This window comes from Leucoraja erinacea, chromosome 22, assembly GCF_028641065.1.
Source record: "Leucoraja erinacea ecotype New England chromosome 22, Leri_hhj_1, whole genome shotgun sequence".
In the NCBI taxonomy this organism is placed as follows: Eukaryota; Metazoa; Chordata; class Chondrichthyes; order Rajiformes; family Rajidae; genus Leucoraja; species Leucoraja erinaceus.
Window position 1 is genome coordinate 36,801,903 of NC_073398.1, and position 22,826 is coordinate 36,824,728.

Sequence of the window (22,826 nt, forward strand, 5' to 3'; positions counted from 1 at the left end):
GGAAACCGGAGCACCCGGAGAAAACCCACGCAGGTCACGGGGAGAACATGCAAACTCCGTACAGGCAGCGCCCGTAGTCAGGATGGAACCCGGGTCTCTGGCGCTGTGAGGCAGCAGCTCTACCCGCTGCGCCACCGTGCCATCTCCAGTTACTGAACGTTAGTACAGAGAAGGGCAGCGGGTAGAGCTGCTGCCTCACAGCGCCAGAGACCCGGGTTCCATCCACCTTGGACTACGGGTGCTGTCTGTACGGAGTTTGCACGTTCTCCCCGTTGGTTTTCTCCGGGCGCTCCAGTTTCCCACACTCCAAAGACGTGCAGGTTTGTAGGTTAATTGGCTTTGGGTATGAATGTAAATTGTCCCTAGTGTGTGTGGGATAGTGTTAGTGTGCGGGGATCGCTGGTCGGCACGGACTCGGTGGGCCGAAGGGCCTGTTTCCGCGCTGTATCTCTAAACTAAAAATAAAATACTGTCACTGAAAGTAACCTTTCAGCCACTAGAGGGAACGGCAGAGCTGTGCATGAAAAGATGCTTCAACTTCAGAACTGCTGTAAGTTGGATCTCAAACTAAACTGGAACGAGATGTATCTGTGTTTAGTCTCCCCGTTAACAAGTGACATCTGATCACACAGCGCTTGTCGGCACTGGGCCTGTACTCGCTGGAGTTTAGAAGGATGATGGGACCCCTCGTTGAAACTTACCGAATAGTGAAAGGCCTGGATAGAGTGGATGTGGAGAGGATGTTTCCACTAGTGGGAGAGTCTAGGACCAGAGGGCACAGCCTCAGAATAGTAAGATTAAACGAGTACTTACCAGTACGAAGTTTGATCTGTATTTTATGAGGAGTTACGGTGAGGGATTAAGTGAAGACCCCAGCTCCAGTGCGCATGCGGCATACTTCGAAGCAGCGGTGTGAAATCACAGAATAGACACAATATTTGAAGTAAGATAGTAAAGATCACGAGACATCAGTTTATTAGTTTGATCTGTATAATGAGGGTGGGAGCGGCGGGCACTTAATCCCTCACCGTAACTCCTCATAAAATACAGATCAAACTTCGTACTGGTAAGTACTCGTTTAATCTTACTATTTTACTTCGGAGTCACGTGAGTGATTCCGTGAAGACTTCAAAGGCCTGTGATTTCAAACCGTGTAACAGTTTTTATTTCACTCACTGCCGAAGTTTATGAGGGAGGAAGTGTTATCGTAATCAACCAGTGGATCTGCTTTCAAAAGAAACAGAAAGGTATTTGTTAACAATAACAACATAACAGAGCTCCTCTGAGCTTAAATTAATATTGCAGTTTGTAATATTCTCCTGCAATTAAATCAGGTTTATCAACGGTTTATAATAAAAAATGTTCTGAACGCGGTTCCCTTGACCATTCTGCTGTATTGAAAATGTGGTCAACCGGGATGTCCATTCGTTCAGCCGCTGATATCAATGCTGCCCTAGTGGAATGGGATTAAATGTATTATTATCTATTCCGGCAGCTTTCAGTACCTGTTTGAGCCACCTTGGAGTGGTTTGGCTCGTACCCCGTTTTGGGTTACTGTGGTTGACCCATAGGCTTTCCTCTCCCTCTAAGATAGTGGGTTGTGTCTATATATAGTAGTAGATGGGTCACCACACTCAACCTGGACTCTGGTGGGTAGGCCCGGAATCCCACCAGTGAATCGGGCGTTCCTGGTCCATATAGCCATATAACGACTACAGCACGGAAAACACAGGCGATCTCGACCCTGCTAGTTCGTGCCGAATCCATATACCTGCGAGTTAGATTTTACCAGACCTAAATATGAACTTGATGCGTCTGGGGTAATCACCATGTATCCAGTCTAGTTTATGGAGTGACCGGACTCTTTGAGCGTGTACGAGAGCCATAAGCATGAGCGTTTTTTAAAACATAGATTAAGCAAGCTGAGGGATCTGGCTGGTGCCATTCTCTGAGGTATGTCAATATCACACCAATATCCCATACATGGGTATATACCTGGGTGTTTGGGGCTTATATTATAGTTGCCCTTCATAAGTTTACCTTCAGTGGATGGGATCCCATGCTCTGCTGACATGCGGTTTTAGATAAGCAGATAAGGCGCTCCATGCTGTATTTACGGCACTGTAACTCACCTTTTAGTCATGGTGTAGATGTTCCAGGAACTCCAATACGTCAGTGGTTGAATAGTTCGTTGTCCCTGCGTCGTGGCAGTATTTTACCCATGTTAGCTTTTAGTGACTGTTCGCAGGGATGCCGACATGGTGGTAATGGTTCCTTTGGATAATCCCAGTCCCTGGTAAGGTCTATTCAAAACCTGCACCCAGGAGTTTGATGTTTCCCTGGCATGGGTGGCTTATGCCTGATACTGGGTTGAGTCAGCAACCATGGTCCACTAGGGAAATCCATAGGTGACTCGCCCACCGTGTCGTGATGAACTGGGGAACCATGGCTGTAGGGCCGGTCGGGCACGTTCAATATCTCGGAGACAGATCCCATCTGTATTGCGAAGTGCCCGACGGATGAGGCAGAAGGGAGGAAGGCAAAGCAGAAATTCCCCCTTCCAGCGTATAGGCATCTATCGCTGCTGCCTCTAATCTGGTTCCTAAGTCACATACATGGGTTACTGGTGATTCCGTCTTGTGCAACCAAATTGATATCTGGCTTTCAAACTGCTTAATAAATTTAGCAGATATTTTGGGTTATGACATCTATTCAATGTAATCATAAATTGTACCCCGTGACATGGTGTCTCCTACTGTGTTCTAGCTTCCTAGGACATAGGCAGCTGATAGTTAAAATGTCTTTTGACACACCATTGCCAGATTTGTTTGACCAATTTGTTGCACAATAATGATTATTATGCTCCCCATATGGTTGATATAAGCCACCACCATAGTATTATCAATCCGTAACCACATATGTACGTGCTGCATTTGAAATGCATATGCTTTTTAGCCCAATAGGCGATCACCAATCCCAAGAAGTTGATGCCCGGTATGTGTAGTAACGATGTTTGTGACTTGGTCCATCTGTTACCTGTGCTGGATATGGAGTTTAGTTGCTCCCCAGCCTAAAGTACTGGCATTGGTTTTTAAAATAACCAAGTTGGGATTGGTGATGATAATAGGGCTGAAAACTATGCCAAATATATGTCTGCCCACCACCTTAATTGTGATATAGCTTCAGTGGGTACATTCATGATTTGATTATAGTGACCCAAGTGTCTTGGCAAAGTAACAGTCATATGGACGGAATTGTTATTGAAGCCCAGATAATCCTTGGTAGTAACGCTTCAATTCTGGTTTATCTGGGCGTGGGATGAACCTCAGCTTTAGGGAGCTGTTTCGTAGCTAGAACTGCTCCACAGCTAATTCCTTTGTTTCCCCTAATATGAGGATATCATCCAATATGTGCCATGATTATGCTTGTTTTCTTAATATTTTCATGGCCATTTTTAATAGTTTAGGGCGGAGGTTTAGACCATATGAAATGCTATATGCTCCCATGGTTGCCCTAACCGGGATATCCATGATCCAGGTAAATATATTTAGGTATCTATAATGATCCTAGTGTATGGTATAAGATAGTTAGCATCTCCCATATCAATGCTCCCCATAGGTATCCTAGGGAGATCAGATGTCTGGCAGTGACAAAACTCCACCTCCATCTTAAAGTGGATATACTCAACAGATTTATTTAGTGATATTAGATCAATGATGATGCTACATTCATCATCTTTTATAGTTTTGGTGAATATATTCGATACAAATTCCAATCCGTTTAGTAATGTGCCTGTTTAGTTCAGCTTGCCTTCTCACTTCTCTTTTCTTAGAGGGAGAAACAGCCCTTTGGGCGCATTGCTGAACTGGCAGTAAAATGCCCAATTTGAATTCGTTTTTATCCTCTAATGCTGTTGAGTATATTTTGGTTATTTGTGACAGCATCCCATGCTTAGCCCACTCCCCATGCAGTTTAGTAGAACACCCTTGTTTTAGTGTAAACTGGGAGGAACCAGACTACCTACCTCCATGCTTGTTGTTTTTCATGAAGGCATAGTTTGCTGGTATGCTGGTGCTGTCGGTGGGGCGGCGCATCTTCCCACGGCTCCGCTCTGGGCCCCGTCTAAAAAGAACTATGGGGATCTGCAGCGGTCACCAGGCTTTCACCAGTCCTTGTTTGATATTGCTGGTGGATGCCGAGGGGTGCTGCCAGCTGGGTGTTGGATGTGATGTCCTGCTCGTCCCATAGCCTGCTCCCTCTTCCCCGCAGCAGCGGTTTGCATAGCCCCATATATTCGGGGTTGCGGGCAGGTCTATATGCACCATCGTTCAGTCGAGTATCCCAAATATGGGAACATCTTAGGCGTCAGCACCAAAGGCGAGCAAAGGTGGTAACATCTTGACCTTCTGTAGAATTCGCTGCTTGTCTGTGAGTCTACGAGACCCAGCTGCCTGCGGATTTGCCTCTGGAAAGGCCTGTTCCTGCAGGGCTTTTGTTGGGAAGATGGTCGCGTGGAGGAGCCATGTAGTGGCCCACGACACCCAGTGGCTCTTCCTGATCCTGCTCCCCTGGCATACTGCTGTTCTCGTCCGCCTGCCCAGCACTTAAGCCAGCCCAGCCCTGGCCTCCTTAGCCCTTAAAAAAGGAGCATAAAGGATGCGCTAAATGGGAGGAGGCAAAGCACTCCACTCCGCTGTTGCATCAATCCCTCGACAAGGGAGATGGCTAGTGCAATAGCACTGGGGTAGGAGTCAGCTCCCTTGGCATTCAGCCAGTGCCCCTTTACACCGGCGGCACAGGGAGCGGCTCGGTGTCGAGTGAGCGGGAGCATTGAAATAGCTCCACCGCTACCGGTGGCTGCCTCCCAGATAAGGACCCTCGTGTGGAGTTGGGCAGGCAGTCCTTCTCCTGGAGGTGAACTTCATGACCTCCTCTGGCTTGGGGAGACAGACATACTCATTTTTGCTGTCTCCAACCTGTTCCAGCTTGGAGGGAGATGGCTCCTGTAGAACCTGTAAATTGGTAAGATTTCCCCTTACCTGCATGTAGAGGCTGCCTGCCGTTTTCCAGGCGGCGTTGTGGCGGTTCCCGGGCGGTGATTCTCCTGGTCAGGAGTCTGCAGGGCTGCCGGTCGGGTTTTTTAAAATTTCCCGCCGGTCCGCGGCTGTACGGAACAGCTGTTCAGCGGACCGGCATTAGCGCAGCTCCTAGCAGCGGTCCGCAGCGTTAGCGGTCCGGGTGGCACCTTGTCCCCGTCACTGTCGGCCCCACGCTGGAGTCGAAACGGGGCCGCTCACCATGCCTCACTTTGCTCCCCCTGGAGCAAAAACCACAAGGCCCGATTAAGGTAAGTACTTACCTCTCGTCCTTGGATGCGGGAGCGCCCGACTCCCGCTGGCTGCCGCGTTCTGCACGCTGTGCGATTATGCCGCATGCGCACTGGAGCTGGGGTCTTCACGGAATCACTCACGTGACTCCGAAGTAAAATTAAAGGGACGTACCTTTAGGAAGGAGATGAGGAGGAATTTCTTTAGCCAGAGGGTGGTGAATCTGTGGAATTCGTTGACACAGACGGTGGTGGAGGCCAAATTAATGGATATTTTTAAGATGGGTTTAAGGTGAAGGGGAAAGATTTAATAGGAACCTGAGGGGTAACTTTTCCACAGAGGGTGGTGGGTGCATGGAACGAGCTGCCGGAGGAGGTCGTTGAGGCTGGGACTGACACAACGTTTATAAGATATTTAGACAGGTAAATGGATAGGACAGGTTTGGAGGGGTATTAGCTATTAGCAAAATGCGGGCAGGTGGGACTAGTGTAGATGGGGCATGTGTGGCGCTGTGAAGCAGCTGGACTACCTGCTGCACCACTGTGCCGCTGCTATTTATAATGTCACAGAGTGAAAACAGGCCCTTCAGCCCAACACCGGCCAACTAACCCCATCCACACTAGTTCCACCTGCCTGCGTTTGGTCCATATCCCTCCAAACCTGTCCTATCCATGTACCTGTCTAACTGTTTCTTAAACGTTGTGATAGTCCCAGCCTCAACTACCTCCTCCGGCAGCTCGTTCCATACACCCACTACCCTTTGTGTGAAAAAGTTACTGCTCAGATTCCTATCTGAAACCCTTCTTCATACTGAAGGAAATAGGCAACGTTTCGGCCCAAAACCCTTCTTCAGACTGAAGGAAATAGGCAACATTTCGGGCCGAAACCCGAAAGGGTTTCGGCCCGAAACGTTGCCTATTTCCTTCGCTCCATAGATGCTGCCTGACCCGCTGAGTTTCTCCAGCATTTTTGTCTACTGTCGATTTTCCAGCATCTGCAGTTCCTTCTTGAACACAGTATTATACCTTTCCCCATTCACCTTAAACCTATGTCCTCTGGTCCTCGATTCCCCAACGCAGGGCGAGAGACTCGACCTGATCTATTCCTCTCATGATGTGTGACCTATTTGTTGGTATAAGTGTGGTAATGCAATTTTTTTTCAAGGGTGATTGTCCTTTTGGCCAACAGTGTCCCAGTAAAACATATGACCCGCTGATAAAGTCCACCAAGGACTTCCCGGATGAGGTGGTCAGCTTTGCTCGCTACCACCCGCTGATGTACAAGGCCGTTCACCCGCTGAGCAACAAGCCGGTCTTCACCAGGATCAACGTGGACTACCGGCTCAGCCAGGTGGTGGTGGACCAGGTGACAGCAGAAGACGGGCAGTACCAGGTCATGTTCATCGGCACAGGTAACACCCCACCCCACTCCCCCAACCCACCCCAGCCCCCACCCCACCCCAGCCCCCCACCCCACCCCACTCCCCCACCCCACCCCAGCCCCCCCAACCCACCCGCCCATTCACCAACTGCACAGTGAGGGGTAGAGTGTGTAGAGCACTCAGCAAGGCACAGAGTGCTGGAGTAACTCAGCAGGTCAGGCAGCATCTGTGGAGAACATGGATAGGTGACGTTTCACAGAGTGCTGGAGTAACTCAGCGGGTCAGGCAGCATCTGTGGAGAACATGGATAGGTGACGTTTCACAGAGTGCTGGAGTAACTCAGTGGGTCAGGCAGCATCTGTGGAGATGGAGCAGTGAGCCTGAGGAAGGCTCCCGACCAAAATGTCCCCTAGTGAAAGGCCTGGATGTGGAGAGGATGTTTCCACTAGTGGGAGAGTCTAGGACCAGTGGGCACAGCCTCAGAATTAAAGGACGTTCCTTTTGGAAGGAGATGAGGAGGAATTTCAATAGTCAGAGGGTGGTGAATCTGTGGGATTCATTGCCACAGACGGCGGTGGAGGCCACAAGTCAGTGGATATATTTAAGGCAGAGATAGATAGATTGTTGATTAGTGCGGGTGCCAGGGGTTATGGGGAGAAGGCAGGAGAATGGGGTTAGGAGGGAGAGATAGATCAGCTATGATGGAATGGCGGAGTAGACTTGATGGGACGAATGGCCTGGTTCTGAACCTATCACTCATGAACTTGAAGATCCATGTTCTCCACAGATGCTGCCTGACCCGCTGAGTTACTCCAGCACTCTGTGAAACGTCACCTATCCATGTTCTCCACAGATGCTGCCTGACCCGCTGAGTTACTCCAGCACTCTGTCTTTGTTTGAAGAAGTTTCCCCACTGACCTGCAGATGGCAGTGTTTGCCCATGACTGACTTCCCCCTCTTCTCTCTCTCCCTCTCCCTCTCCCTCTCCTCCCCCTCCCTCCCTCTCTCTCTCTCTCTCCCTCCCTCCCCCCCCCCCCTCCTTCTCTCTCTCCCTCTCCCTCTGTCTATCTCCCCCCGCCCCCCTGACTTAGCCCCCACAGCCGTCTGTGGCAATGAATCCCACAGATCCACCACCCTCTGACTAAAGAGATTCCTCCTCATCTCCTTCCTAAAGGATCATCCTTTCATTCTAAGTGAATGATGTTTCAGCTCGAGACATTTCTTCAGACTCGTGTTTCCCCGGTGTCTTGGTTTTCACCCAGAGAGTTGTGAATCTGTGGAATTCTCTGCCACAGAAGGCAGTGGAGGCCGATTCACTGGATGTTTTCAAGAGAGTTAGATTTAGCTCTTGGGGCTAACGGAATCAAGGGATATGGGGAGAAAGCAGGAACGGGGAACTTATTCTGGATGATCAGCCATGCTCATATAGGGTGATTTCACGAAAGGTCACTGGAGCATAGATCCGCACCCACGTGACCGAAATTCTCAAGTGGAGGACATGTTATACATCGGTACATGTTATTGAATGGGAAAAAACGCACTTTCCCACCCGTTAAAAACATGGAAAACGGCCGATATTTGAGCTGAAATTTTCTGTGCTAGTCGGGGTGACCGTGAAGCACAGCGACCTAAAGGCAAAATAAAAGATAGAAAGTAAGGTAATTACAAGAGGGAACTGAAGGTGGAAAAACAGCGGAAGTGAACAGCGGACATTTGCCGTGGAGATTTAAGGATCCAAAATATCGGGAATTATCGCATTTGCTCGCTGAATTTCATCAAAAGTAAGGCATTATTAACTTACTTTTGATGAAATTCAGCGAGCAAACTAGCTTAATTTAGTTTAGTTCACTGTCCCGTGTACCGAGGTACAGTGAAAAGCTTTTGTTGCGTGCTAACCAGTCAGCGGAAAGACAATACATGATTACAATCGAGCCGTCCACAGTGTACAGATACAGGATAAAGGGAATAACGTTTAGTGCAAGGTAAAGTCAGTAAAGTCCGATCAAGGATAGTCCGAGGGTCACCAATGAGGTAGATAGTAGTTCAGGACTGCTCTCTGGTTGTGGTAGGATGGTTCAGTTGCCTGATAACAGCCGGGAAGAAACTGTCCCTGAATCTGGAGGTGTGTGTGCGTTCGTTTTCACACTTCTGTACCTCTTGCCCGATGGGAGAGGGGAGAAGAGGGAGTGGCCGGGGGTGAGACTGGTCCTCTCTATAAGATCACCCCTCATCCTCCTGCGCTCCATAGAATAGAGACCCAGCCTGCTCAACCTCTCCCTGTAGCTCCCGGAGAAAACCCACGCAGGTCACGGGGAGATCGTGCAAACTCCGTACAGACAGCACCCGTAGTCAGGATTGAACCCGGGTCTCTGGCGCTGTGAGGCTGCAGCTCTACCCGCTGCGCCCTAAACGCCACAGTTTCTCCGGGAAAGGCGCCTAAATATCGATTGATTTCTCTGTTGTGCTGCAGATGTCGGGACAGTTTTGAAAGTGGTGAGCGTGACGAAGGAGAACTGGGAGACAGAGGAGGTGGTTCTGGAGGAACTGCAGGTGTTTAAGGTGAGGAGATGCCCACTGGATTACAGTCAGTCACAGCTCCACCCATTGGGCAGTAACCAGGCCCTTCAGCCCACAATGTCCGTGCCGTACACGATGCCAAGACCAACTCCCCTCTGCCTGCATGTGATCCGTATCCCTCCACTCCCTGCATATCCACGTCCCTGTCTAAAAGCCTCTTAAACACCACTATCGTATCTGCCTCCACCCCCACCCCTGGCAGCGCGTTCCAGGCACCCACCACCCTCTGTGTAAAAAACACCTGCCCCACACATCTCCTTTAAACTTTGCCCCTATCACCTTAAAGCTGCGCCCTCTAGTCCTGGACATCTCCACCCTGGGATAAAGGTTCTGACTGTCTACCCTGTCTATGCCTCTCATAGTTGTTATCAGACAACTAAACCATCCTACCACAACCAGAGAGCGGTCCTGAACTACTATCTACCTCATTGGTGACCCTCGGACTATCCTTGATCGGACTTTACTGACTTTACCTTGCACTAAACGTTATTCCCTTTATCCTGTATCTGTACACTGTGGACGGCTCGATTGTAATCATGTATTGTCTTTCCGCTGACTGGTTAGCACGCAACAAAAGCTTTTCACTGTACCTCGGTACACGGGACAGTAAACGCAACTGAAACTGATACAGAAACATAGAAAAAATAAGTGCAGGAGTAGGCCATTCGGCCCTTCGAACCAGCACCGCCATTCAATATGATCATGGCTGATCATCCACAATCAGTACCTTGTTCCTGCCTTCTCCCCATATTTCATTAGCCCCAACAGATAAATCTAACTCTCTCTTGAAAATATCCAGTGAATTGGCCTCCACTGCCTTCTGTGGCAGAGAATTCCACAGATTCACCACGCTCTGGGTGAAGAGGTTTTTCCTCATCTCAGTCCTAAATGGCCGACCCATTATTCTTAAACTGTATATATGTTAGAAGGAACTGCAGATGCTGGTATAAACCGAAGATAGGCAACTGCAGATGTTGATATAATTTGTACACCTCTATTATGTCTCCGAAGAGTGGCCAATAACATTGCCATCTTATTCCTCCAGGGACACTCCCCGATATTGAACATGGAACTTTCTTCAAAGCAGGTACGTGTTGTGACAGTTACTTTACATTCTCAGTCTAATGTCCATTATTTTGGCCCAAGGAAGCACACCAACGCCTCCACTTCCTTACAAGGTCTAAGGAAGTCCGTCATGTCCCCAACAACTCTCACCAACTCCTACAAATGCGCCGTAGAATGCATTTTATCGGGACGCATCACGGCCATGGTTTGGGAACAGCTCCGTCCAAGACCCACAAGAAATCGCAGAGAGTTGTGGACGCAGCCCAGACCATCACACACACACAAGCCAACCTCCCTTCCATTGACTCCATCTACACCTCACGCTGCCTCGGCAAGGCCAGCAGCATCATCAAGGACCAGTCTCACCCCCAGTCACTCCCTCTTCTCCCCTCTCCCATCGGGCAAGAGGTACAGAAGTGTGAAAACCAACGCACACCTCCAGATTCAGGGACAGTTTCTTCCCGGCTGTTATCAGGCAACTGAACCATCCTACCACAACTAGAGAGCGGTCCTGAACTACTATCTACCTCATTGGTGACCCTCGGACTATCCTTGATCGGACTTTACTGGCTTTACCTTGCACTAAACGTTATTCCCTTTATCCTGTATCTGTACACTGTGGACGGCTCGATTGTAATCATGTATTGTCTTTCCGCTGACTGGTTAGCACGCAACAAAAGCTTTTCACTGTACCTCGGTACACGGGACAATAAACTAAACTGAAGATCAGTGAAGACCAGGAACAGGCCCTTCGGCCCAAGATTCCGTGCTGAATATGACGCCAAATCTGAGGAAGGACATTATTGCCATAGAGGGAGTGCAGAGAAGGTTCACCAGACTGATTCCTGAAATGTCAGGACTGTCTTATGAAGAAAGACTGGATAGACTTGGTTTATACTCTCTAGAATTTAGGAGATTGAGAGGGGATCTTATAGAAACTTACAAAATTCTTAAGGGGTTGGACAGGCTAGATCCAGGAAGGTTGTTCCCGATGTTGGGGAAGTCCAGGACAAGGGGTCACAGCTTAAGGATAAGGGGGAAATCCTTTAAAACCGAGATGAGAAGAACTTTTTTTACACAGAGAGTGGTGAATCTATGGAACTCTCTGCCACAGAGGGTAGTTGAGGCCAGTTCATTGGCAATATTTAAGAGGGAGTTAGATGTGGCCCTTGTGGCTAAAGGGATCAGTGGGTATGGAGAGAAGGCAGGTACGGGATACTGAGTTGGATGATCAGCCATGATCATATTGAATGGCGGTGCAGGCTCGAAGGGCCGAATGGCCTACTCCTGCACCTAGTTTCTATGTTTCTATGTTTCTATGTTTCTATGTTTCTAAGTGAAAATGGTCCCATCATTACATCAGCAGCAGCCGTGGCAACAGAGGCGGTGACTTCAGCTGGTCACGGAGTTACGCTCCTTGTCGTCACGACAATAAACGTAACCCCTGACAACCCGCGAAATAAGGTCATTAGAAATAGGAGCAGAACTAGGCCGTGATTGATTGACGGAGTAGACTCGACGGGCCGAATGGCCTAATCCTACTCCTACAACTAGTGAACTTGTGAAGTCTACTCCGCCATTCAATCATGGCTGATCTATCTCTCCCTTCCAACCCCATTCTCCCCATAACCCCAGACACCCGCACTGATCAAGAATCTATCAATCTCCGCCTTACACAAATCGTCAATAAACTAAACACGTTACCATGCGATAAGTTTATTTTCCCAGGTTCTGCCAACAGTCACAAAACACATATTACATGAAGCATTGACTTGTGGAGAGGATTGGGGGACATGCATAGATTGGGGAGGGGAGGGGAGGGGATGGGGGGGGAGTCAGTCTCAGTCTCATTTTGCCCCACAGCAGAAGGGGCAGGAGTTGTACACTTTGATAAACGTGAGGATAAACTCATTAACTCAACCGGTGTCATTGTGTTTATAGTTTGTTTGTCTTTTTGCTCAAAGTCCGCGAGCATTTGCCACTTCCATTTCACTGCACATCTCGTATGTGTATGTGACAAATAAACTTGACTTGACTTGGTGACAATAAACATGTGAGACTGGAGTGACCTGTGTGGGTGTAACGCCGGATGCCATTCCCTCTTGCAGCAGCAGCTGTACGTTGGTTCACGGGACGGCCTGGCCCAGCTCTCCCTGCACAGGTGTGATACCTATGGACAGGTGTGTGCCGAGTGTTGCCTGGCCAGGGACCCCTACTGTGCGTGGGATGGCACCGCCTGTTCCCGCTACCTGCCAGCCTCCAAGCGGTGAGTGAAACAGCACAGAAACACAGACAATAGGTGCAGGAGGAGGCCATTCAGCCCATCCAGCCAGCAACGCCATTCAATGTGATCATACGATGCGATAGCATAGAACTTTATTTGTCTCAGGAGGGAAATTGATCTGTCAATAGTCGTAAAACACAAGATACGTGAAGCATGAAATTAAATTGATGTGGAAAGGATTGGGGATGTACCAAGAGGGGGGGGGGGGGGGGGGGGGTGGGAAAGAGTCAGTCTACCCCACGGCAGAAGGGGGAGGAGGTGTACAGTTTGATAGCCACAGGGAAGAAGGATCTCCTGTGGCGTTCTGTGCTGCATCTTGGTGGAACCAGTCTGTTGCTGAAGGTGCTCCTCAGGTTGACCAGTGTGTCACGGAGGGGGTGAGCTGTATTGTCCAGGATGTATTGTCCAGTTTGAGGAGCATCCTCCCCTCCAAGACCAACCTCCCCTCCAAGACCAACCTCCCGCCTGCACCTGACCTAAAAACCGTTGCACTATTGGGCCATTAACGGCACGGTGAATTTGACAACTTTATTCTGAATCTTAAATAAAGATCCAACAACTGTGAAATGTAACCAGTATTGAAATGTGTTGTCGACAAATCTAGCGGAGATGTGAATCAAGTGACGTGTGGACTGAGTTAGTGTTAGAGATACAGAGAGGAAACAGGCCCTTCGGCCCACCTAGTCCGTGCCGACCAGCGATCCCCGCACACTAAACACTACCCTACGCACACAGGAACAATTTAGTGAAGCCAATTCACCTGCAAACCTGCACGTCTTTGGAGTGTGGGAGGAAACCGGAGCACCCGGAGAAAACCCACGCAGGTCACGGGGAGAATGTGCAAACTCCGTACAGACAGCACCCGTAGTCAGGATGGAACCCGGGTCTCTGGCGCTGTGAGGCAGCAGCTCTACCCGCTGCACCACCGTGCCGGCCCATAGTGATGTGATTCACAGCTCCACACCGGGGTAACGTCTGTGCAGTTTAACTGCAGTAATATCTAACACGGCAACAAAGCTGATTGTAAAGTTCACCACTACAAACTGCAAAAACATTTTCACAGTCTGAACCGTTTTGCGTTAGTGATTTTCTGTTTCCGCCTGACTGTTTGATCTGCCAGAGCGTGGCGTGACTTTTCACTGGCGTGTGTGTTGTTTGTACAGGCGGTCCAGGCGTCAGGATGTGAAGCATGGGGACCCCGTCACTCAGTGCTGGGACCTGGAGGACAGTGAGTATTTGCTGCTTCATGTGTGGGGTTGAAGGGGACCAGAGACTCACACAGTCACACAGGGCCATCACCCCAACTTGCCCACACCCACCAACATGTCCCAGCTACACTAGTCCCACCTGCCCCATACAGTCACACAGTCACACAGGGCCATCACCCCAACTTGCCCACACCCACCAACATGTCCCAGCTACACTAGTCCCACCTGCCCCATACAGTCACACAGTCACACAGGGCCATCACCCCAACTAACCCACACCCACCAACGTGTCCCAGCTACACTAGTCCCACCTGCCCCATACAGTCACACAGTCACATAGTCACACACCCCAACTTGCCCACACCCACCAACATGTCCCAGCTACACTAGTCCCACCTGCCCGCATTTGGCCCATATCCCTCCAAACCCGTCCTATCCATTTACCTGTTTGAATGTTTCTTAAACGTTGGGATAGTCTCAGCCTCAACTACCTCCTCCGGCAGCTCGTTCCATTCACCCACCACCTTCTGTGTGATAAAGTTGCCCCTCAGATTCCTATTAAATCTTTCCCCCTTCACCTTAAACCTATGTCTTGTGGTCCTACTCTGGGCAAGAGACTCTGTGCATCTATTCCACTCGTGATTTTGTAAATGCCAACATTTGGCGATGGTTGAAGGAGGGACATGTTATGGACCTTCCCTCAGTATGGTCCTGGATGCTGTTGGGATCTGGGTGGCTGTGGAGACCACCACCGGTGTGAGATCCAGGCGTTGAGGTCCGCTCCGTGCTGTTTTGCTGCCCACTGTACGTGAAGTTGCTCCTGCTGTTGGCAGCAGAGCAAGCAGCCGTAACTCTTCATTACTTTGCTCAGAGTCATGTAATTCACTGCCGACATCTTCCAGGTTAGTCTCTGCTGGAGGTTGTGTTACAGAGAAAATGTTTGCCAATGTGCAGGAAGGAACAGCAGATGCTGGTTTACACCGAACATTGAATTGAATTGAATTTCCTTTATTGTCATTCAGACCTTACGGTCTGAACGAAATTTCGTGCCTGCAGTCATACATACAATGATACAATAATAACAAGAATAAACACAAATTAACATCCACCACAGTGAGTCCTCCAAACACCTCCTCACTGTGGTGGAGGCAAAAATCTTAGGGTTGTAGTCTCTCCCTCTGCTCCCTCTGCGCTGAGGCGATTCCCCACCGGGCGATGGTATAAACAGTCCCGCAGCTCACCGAACCCCGAGAACGGGCCGTTTCAAACACTGCGGCCGGGGTGGTCGAAGCCGCCGCACCTCCAGTCCAGCACACGCAGCCGCCGGCCCGCGGCTGAACCCAGGACTCTGGACACCGCCGCCAGAACATCGTCCCAGCCACCGGACCGGATCGCCCTCACGTGCCGTTTCTCCCTCGGGCTGGGCCACTCCCGGGAGTGCCGTTCTCCCTCGGGCTGGGCCACTCCAGCGGGAGTGCCGTTTCTCCCTCGGGCTGGGCCACTCCAGCGGGAGTGCCGTTTCTCCCTCGGGCTGGGCCACTCCAGCCCCTCACCATGCCGCTCTCACGGGAGCACCGTTCCATCCCGGGCTGGGCCGGGAACGAGCCCAGGACAAGTCCTGTCAGCTGCCTCCAGAGTCCCGAGGTCGCCGGCTCCGCTAGGCCTCAGCGTAGACGGAGAAGTGGGATACGACAAAAAGGTCGTATTCCCCCAAAGGGAGTGACAGCAGCCCCCGTTTCACCCCCCACCCCCCCTCCCCACATAAACACAGCCTAAAAACCAAAAACATAACTAGACAAAAACGAAAAAAAAAATACAAAAAAGTTTTTTTAGACACAGACATAGACACAGAGTGCTGGAGTAACTCAGCGGGTCAGGCAGCATCTGTGGAGAACATGGATAGGTGACGTTTCACAGAGTGCTGGAGTAACTCAGCGGGTGCAGCAGCATCTATGGAGCTAACGAAATAGGTAACGTTTCGGGTCGAAACCCTTCCGGGTTTCGGCCCGAAACGTTGCCTATTTCCAGAAGGGTTTCGGCCCGAAACGTTGCCTATTTCCTTCGCTCCATAGATGCTGCTGCACCATAACTCAGCGGGTCAGGCAGCATCTGTGGAGAACATGGATAGGTGACGTTTCACAGAGTGCTGGAGTAACTCAGCGGGTCAGGCAGCATCTGTGGAGAACATGGATAGGTGACGTTGACGTACTTATTTGCAGCAGCACAACAGAACATGTAAACATAGTACACCATGAACAATGTAATGAAGGATAAACCAAGTTGAGTGTGTGTATAGACATATACATACACATATGTACATTGCTGATCTTCCTCTTGTGTTTGGCAGGTATGAACAAGGAGAGTGAGGAAAAGCTTCTCTTCGGCATTGAGTCTAACTCCACCTTTCTGGAATGCATCCCCAAGTCCCAGCAGGCCTCCATCCGCTGGTTCGTTCAGCGCTCCGTGGATGACATTCGGGAAGAGGTGAGCTGCCGTGTGGCCGGGCCAGTGATTCTCTGTCCGTAGCTGTGTCCAGCTCACGGTCTCTGGGCTTTTGGGAAGTGGCCAGAGACCACGCTGGCAGGGGACGGAGTCCTTGGGGAAATGGAGTAAGTGCGGCACGGTGGTGCAGCGGGTAGAGCTGCTGCCTCACAGTGGCCACCGACCCGGGTTCCATCCCATAGAAACATAGACAACAGGTGCAGGAGTAGAGGCCATTCGGCCCTTCGAGCCTGCACCATTCACCATTCAATATGATCATGGCTGATCATCCAACTCAGTATCCCGTCCCTGCCTTCTCTCCATACCCCCTGATCCCTTTAGCCACAAGGGCCACATCTAACTCCCTCTTAAATATAGCCAATGAACTGTGTGGCCTCAACTACCTTCTGTGGCAGAGAATTCCACAGATTCACCACTCTCTGTGTGAAAAATTTCTCCTCTCGGTCCTAAAAGATTTCCCCCTTATCCTCAAACTGTGACCTTGAACTTAATCCCGAATATGAATGCTGTCTGTACGGAGTTTGCACGTTCTGCCCGTGACCTGCGTGGGTTTTCTCCGGGTGCTCCGGTTTCCTCCCACACTCTAAAGACGTGCAGGTTTGTAGGTTAATTGGCTTGGTATAAATGTAAATTGTCCCCAGTGTGTGTAGGATAGTGTTAGTGTGCGGGGATCGCTGGTCGGCACGGACTCGGTGGGCCGAAGGGCCTGTTTCCGTGCTGTATCTCTAAACTAAACTAAACTAGAGTGAGAGGGGGAAACAATGAAGGGGCATCAAGGGGTTTAAGGTGGGGGTGGCAGGAGTATGAATTCACACAGTCTCTTGCCCAGAGCAGGGGATCAAATACCAGAAGACAGAGGTTTAAGGTGAGAGGGGAAAGGTTATTTGGAACTTTTACACACAGAGGGTGGTGGGTGTATGGAACGGGCTGCCAGAGGAGGTAGTTGAGGCATCTGTGATGGACAATAGACAACAGGTGCAGGAGGAGGCCATTCGGCCCTTCGAGCCTGGACTGTGCCGTGTCCTTCATTCCTGGACGTTCAGGCTGTCATGTCACCAGTCAGTGTGGTCGGTCCTCTGACACCTGTACCATTTGATCAACATACTAAATCTCTACAATCTTCTCAGCAGGTAGAGAGAGGTGTTGATGAGTTTCCATGTGAGTGCATCGTTGATTCTGCAGTCAGTTTGAGGGAAGGTGAGATGGGGGGGGGGGGGGGGGGTGTTCCCGGGCCATTTATGAGTGTTCACACGCACAATTAACACTCACAGGCTGGGAGTGCCAAAGTATTTCAATCTGTCTCTTCAAAGTATCTGCGAGTGAGTGAGTGAGTGAGTGAGTGAGTGAACACATGTCCACTGTTGTTTCAGAAGCTGCTTTCATCTTGTGTGTGAACAGTTGAGTTGGTAATGTTCCACAGTGTTACGGTTGGTCGGTCGGGCAGGCTGATTCTCCACCACTTGATTTACGATCTCGCTCCAGTTTTTAACGCCTGCATTCTAGTTTTAAACTAGTCTAGTTTAGAGATACAGAGCGGAAACAGGCCCTTCGGCCCACCGGGTCCGTGCCGACCAGCGATCCCAGCACACTAACACTATCCTACACACACATAGAAACATAGAAATTAGGTGCAGGAGTAGAGGCCATTCGGCCCTTCGAGCCTGCACCGCCATTCAATATGATCATGGCTGATCATCCAACTCAGTATCCCGTACCTGCCTTCTCTCCATACCCCCTGATCCCCTTAGCCACAAGGGCCACATCTAACTCCCTCTTAAATATAGCCAATGAACTGGCCTCGACTACCCTCTGTGGCAGAGAGTTCCAGAGATTCACCACTCTCTGTGTGAAAAAAGTTCTTCTCATCTCGGTTTTAAAGGATTTCCCCCTTATCCTTAAGCTGTGACCCCTTGTCCTGGACTTCCCCAACATCGGGAGCAATCTTCCTGCATCTAGCCTGTCCAACCCCCTTAAGAATTTTGTAAGTTTCTATAAGATCCCCTCTCAATCTCCTAAATTCTAGAGAGTATAAACCAAGTCTATCCAGTCTTTCTTCATAAGACAGTCCTCACACACTGGGGACAATTTACATTTACACCAATCCAATTAACCTACAAACCTGCACGTCTTTAGAGTGTGGGAGGAAACCGGAGCATCCGGAGAAAACCCACGCAGGTCACGGGGAGAACGTGCAAACTCCGTACAGACAGCGCCTGTAGTCGGGATGGAACCCGGGTCTCTGGCGCCTCCGTTACTACAGCTATTTGTGACCACATGACAATAAATCACTCTTGACTCATGACTCACACTCCATGCCTGTCACACGGCTCAGAAACAGGCCCTTCGGCCCAACTTGTCCATGCCCACCAAGATGCCCCAACTAAGATGAAGCTTAAATACCAACCTCCCTGTCCTGGGCCTCCTCCACTGTCAGAGAGAGGCCCAGCGCAAATTGGAGGAGCTGCACCTCATATTTCACTTGGGTAGTTTACACCCTTGCATCCCTTCAATATCACCTCTTCCCCAGCCAACACTGGACCATTGTGGGCTCCATCTGTTGCCGCCACTGATTTGTTCTGGCCTTTTCTTAGTTCCAGTCTCCCCCTCCCCTCTACTTTCAGTCTGAAGAACGGTCTCGCCCCAAAACTTCACCCTCCAAAGATGCTGCCCGTCCCGCTGAGTTACTCCAGCTTTTTGTGCCTATCTTCAGAGTAACTAGTACATTTGGGAAAGAATGGTTACTTCTGCTGCTTCAAATAGTTACATGTAGAATAAAGATAGTCCTGACAACTCTCTGGGTGAAAAAGTGTTTCCTCGTCTCAGTTCTAAATGGCTTACCCCTTATTCTTAAACTGTGGCCCCTGGTTCTGGATTCCCCCATCATCCCCAATCAGTACCCCGTTCCTGCCTTCTCCCCATATCCCCTGACTCCGCTATTTTTAAGAGCCCCATCTAGCTCTCTCTTGAAAGCATCCAGAGAACCAGCCTCCACCGTCCTCTGAGGCAGAGAATTCCACATACTCACAACTCTCTGTGAGAAAAAGTGTTTCCTCGTCTCCGTTCTAAATGGCTTACCCCTTATTCTTAAACTGTGTGGCCCCAGGTTCTGGACTCCCCCAACATCGGGAACATGTTTCCTGCCTCCAGCGTGTCCAAACCCTTAATATAACCATATAACAATTACAGGGCGGAAAATAGGCCATCTCGGCCCTTCAAGTCCGTGTCTCCACTACCTCCTGTGGCAGAGAATTCCACAGATTCACAACTCTCTGAGTGAAAAGGTTTTTCCTCATCTCAGTCCTAACTGGCCTACCCCTTATTCTTATGAAGTGGGTCAGCATGGACCAGGAGGGCCGAAGGGCCTGTTTCTGTGCTCTGTGACTCTACCAGAGTTGCATTGCAGGACAGCTGAGGCTCTCCGCAGTTAGCTGAGAAGTTTCTGCAGATAAACAGTTTAATGAATGTCTGGGCATTCCACCATGGACTGTATCCTCAGGGGGGCTTGGTGCTCGAGGTTATGAAGCTTCGATGATTGCTCTGAACATTCACCGCCCTTTCAGACTAAAATCATTCAACCTTTGTTTATGGAACTTCATTTTCATCAAAGTAAGTCCGAGCTTCAGGAATATGTTTTCAATCATAGACTTTTCATATCATTAGTTACTTTGATCAAAAGAAAGCAGACTGGATGCAGAATTATGGATCTACAAGGCATCCATAATCTGCAAATGACATCCCAGGAAATGAACCACTGCTGGAATTTTATTTATCTGCGGGAGATGTTGATCGAGATGGTGCGGGGGGAATGATGGCAGATTCAAGGACATAGAAACATACAGTACTAACACACAGACACAGACACACAGAGAGACAGACACACAGAGACACAGAGAGACAGACACACGGACACACGGACACATGGACACACAGACACACAGAGAGACACAGACACAGACACACAGACACAGACACACAGACACACAGACACACAGACACACAGACACACACAGACACACAGACACACAGAGAGACAGAGAGACACAGAGACACACAGACACACAGACACACAGACACACAGAGACACACAGACACACAGAGAGACAGACACACAGACACACAGAGACACAGAGAGACAGACACACGGACACACGACAGACACACAGACACACAGACACAGAGACACAGAGACACAGACACACAGAGACACAGACACACAGAAACACACAGACACACAGAGACACACAGACACACAGACACAGACACACAGAGAGACAGACACACAGAGACACAGAGAGACACAGAGACACAGAGACACAGACACACAGAAACACAGAGACACAGAGACACACAGAGACACAGACACACAGAGAGACAGACACACAGACACACAGAGACACAGAGACACACGGACACAGAGACACAGACACACAGACACACAGACACACAGACACACAGACACACAGACACACAGACACACGGACAAATAGACACACAGACACACAGACACACAGAGACACAGACACACACAGACACACAGAGACACAGACACACAGAGACACACAGACACTAAAACACAGAAACATAGAAAATAGGTGCAGGTGGAGGCCATTCGGCCCTTCGAGCCAGCACTGCCATTCAATATGATCATGGCTCTTGATAAACAATAAACTAAACTCAAACTGAGGGGCGGAGTGTAATGACTCTGTTCCGATGTTGCTCTAAACCGGCACACTCTTCAATTTAGTCTGGTTTAGAGATACAGCGCGGAAACAGGCCCTTCAGCCCACCGAGTCCGTGTATACCAGCGATCCCCGCACACTAACACTTTCCTACACACACTAGGGACATTTTACAGAATCCAATTAGTCCACAAACCAGCATTTCTTTGTAGTGTGGAACTGTCAAAGACTAGAGGGCGCAGCTTTAAGGTGAGAGGGGCCAAGTTTAAAGGAGATGTGTGGGGCAGGTTTTGTACACAGAGGGTGGTGGGTGCCTGGAACGCGCTGCCAGGGGTGGGGGTGGAGGCAGATACGATCGTGGTGTTTAAGAGGCTTTTAGACAGGGACGTGGATCGTGCAAACTCCTCACAGACAACTCCCAAGTTGAGGATTTAACCTGGGTCTCTGGCGCTGTGAGGCAGCAGCCCTACCCACTGCACAGTCACAGCGGGGGCTGAAGGGCCTGTTCCGGTGTGGTACTGTTGTATGTTGTATGTACATTGCATGTTTTGTGTATGTTGTATGTTGCATGTTCCATCTTCTCTGTGATGGAACACAAGACATAATTTACAAAGGAATAAAACTTTGTCCATCATCCTGTTTTCATAAGTTCACGGAGCAAAATCAGGCCATTCGGCCCATCGAGTCTACTCCGCCATTCAATCATGGCTGATCTATCTCTCCCCCCTAACCCCATTCTCCTGCCTTCTCCCCACAACCTCTGACACCCGCACTAATCAAGAATCTATCTATCTCTGCCTTAAAAATATCCACTGACTTGTGGCCTCCACAGCCGTCTGTGGAAATGAATTCCACAGATTCACCACCCTCTGACTGAAGGAATTCCTCCTCATTTCCTTCCTAAAAGAACGTCCTTTTATTCTGAGGCTGTGTCTGGTCCTAGACTCTCCCAGTAGTGGAAACATCCTCTCCACATCCACTCTATCCTGGCCTTTCGCAGGTCTTGCCCTTGTTGAATTCCTTTGAACTGGTGAAACATTTGTGTTTCGACTCTAAATATTGTGACATGAGGGAGGAGGTCGCGGTGGTGATTATGCCTGAAGGTGATGTGTCCCCTGTGTCTGATCACTCCCTCCAAACGGAAGTTGAGGGGGGGGGTGGAACAGCGGGTGTCCTGAGTGTAACCAATCTGCTCAGCGTGGTGCCCCTTGGCCTTTAGATTGGGGCTGCAGTCTGAGCTCTGGTTCCCAGCCCCTCATCTCCTGGGAACCAGCTGAATCTCTGGTCAACGGAAACCTGTCGACCAGTCACACACTCCCTGGGTGGACAGAGAGATGTCCAGCTGGGTATAAGACTAACACCGATGACCCCAGTGCCCCAGGGTACTGAGTACAGCTGTAACATCCTGCCTTGTTCGTCACGAGAGGAATAGATCGCATATAGTTGGGGAATCGAGGACCAGTGGATACAGCTTTAAGGTGAAGGGGAAACTATTTAATATGAGGAGTCTGTGGAATTCTCTGCCTCAGAGGGCGGTGGAGGCTTTCAAGAGAGAGCTAGATAGGGCTCTTAAAGATAGCGGAGTCAGGGGATATGGGGAGAAGGCAGGAACGGGGTACTGATTGTGGATGATCAGCCATGATCACATTGAATGGCGGTGCTGGCTCGAAGGGCCGAATGGCCTACTCCTGCACCTGTTGTCTATTGTCTATACTAGGGACTTGAGGGGTAACTTTTTCACACAAAGGGTGGTGGGTGTATGGAATGAGCTGCCGGAGGAGGTAGTTGAGGCTGGGACTATCC

General features: G+C 49.8%; 1 protein-coding gene across 1 annotated transcript in view; it reads left to right on the top strand.

Annotated features, from left to right (window-relative positions):
- Nucleotides 1-22,826, top strand: part of sema3d (sema domain, immunoglobulin domain (Ig), short basic domain, secreted, (semaphorin) 3D) — a 119,461-nt gene that overhangs the window by 93,337 nt on the left and 3,298 nt on the right. The window contains exons 12-17 of the mRNA XM_055653507.1: nt 6,516-6,738; nt 9,179-9,267; nt 10,331-10,372; nt 12,459-12,616; nt 13,798-13,862; nt 16,190-16,326. Of these exons, the coding sequence (XP_055509482.1) occupies nt 6,516-6,738; nt 9,179-9,267; nt 10,331-10,372; nt 12,459-12,616; nt 13,798-13,862; nt 16,190-16,326 (714 nt within the window). The remainder of the gene's footprint in view (nt 1-6,515; nt 6,739-9,178; nt 9,268-10,330; nt 10,373-12,458; nt 12,617-13,797; nt 13,863-16,189; nt 16,327-22,826) is intronic.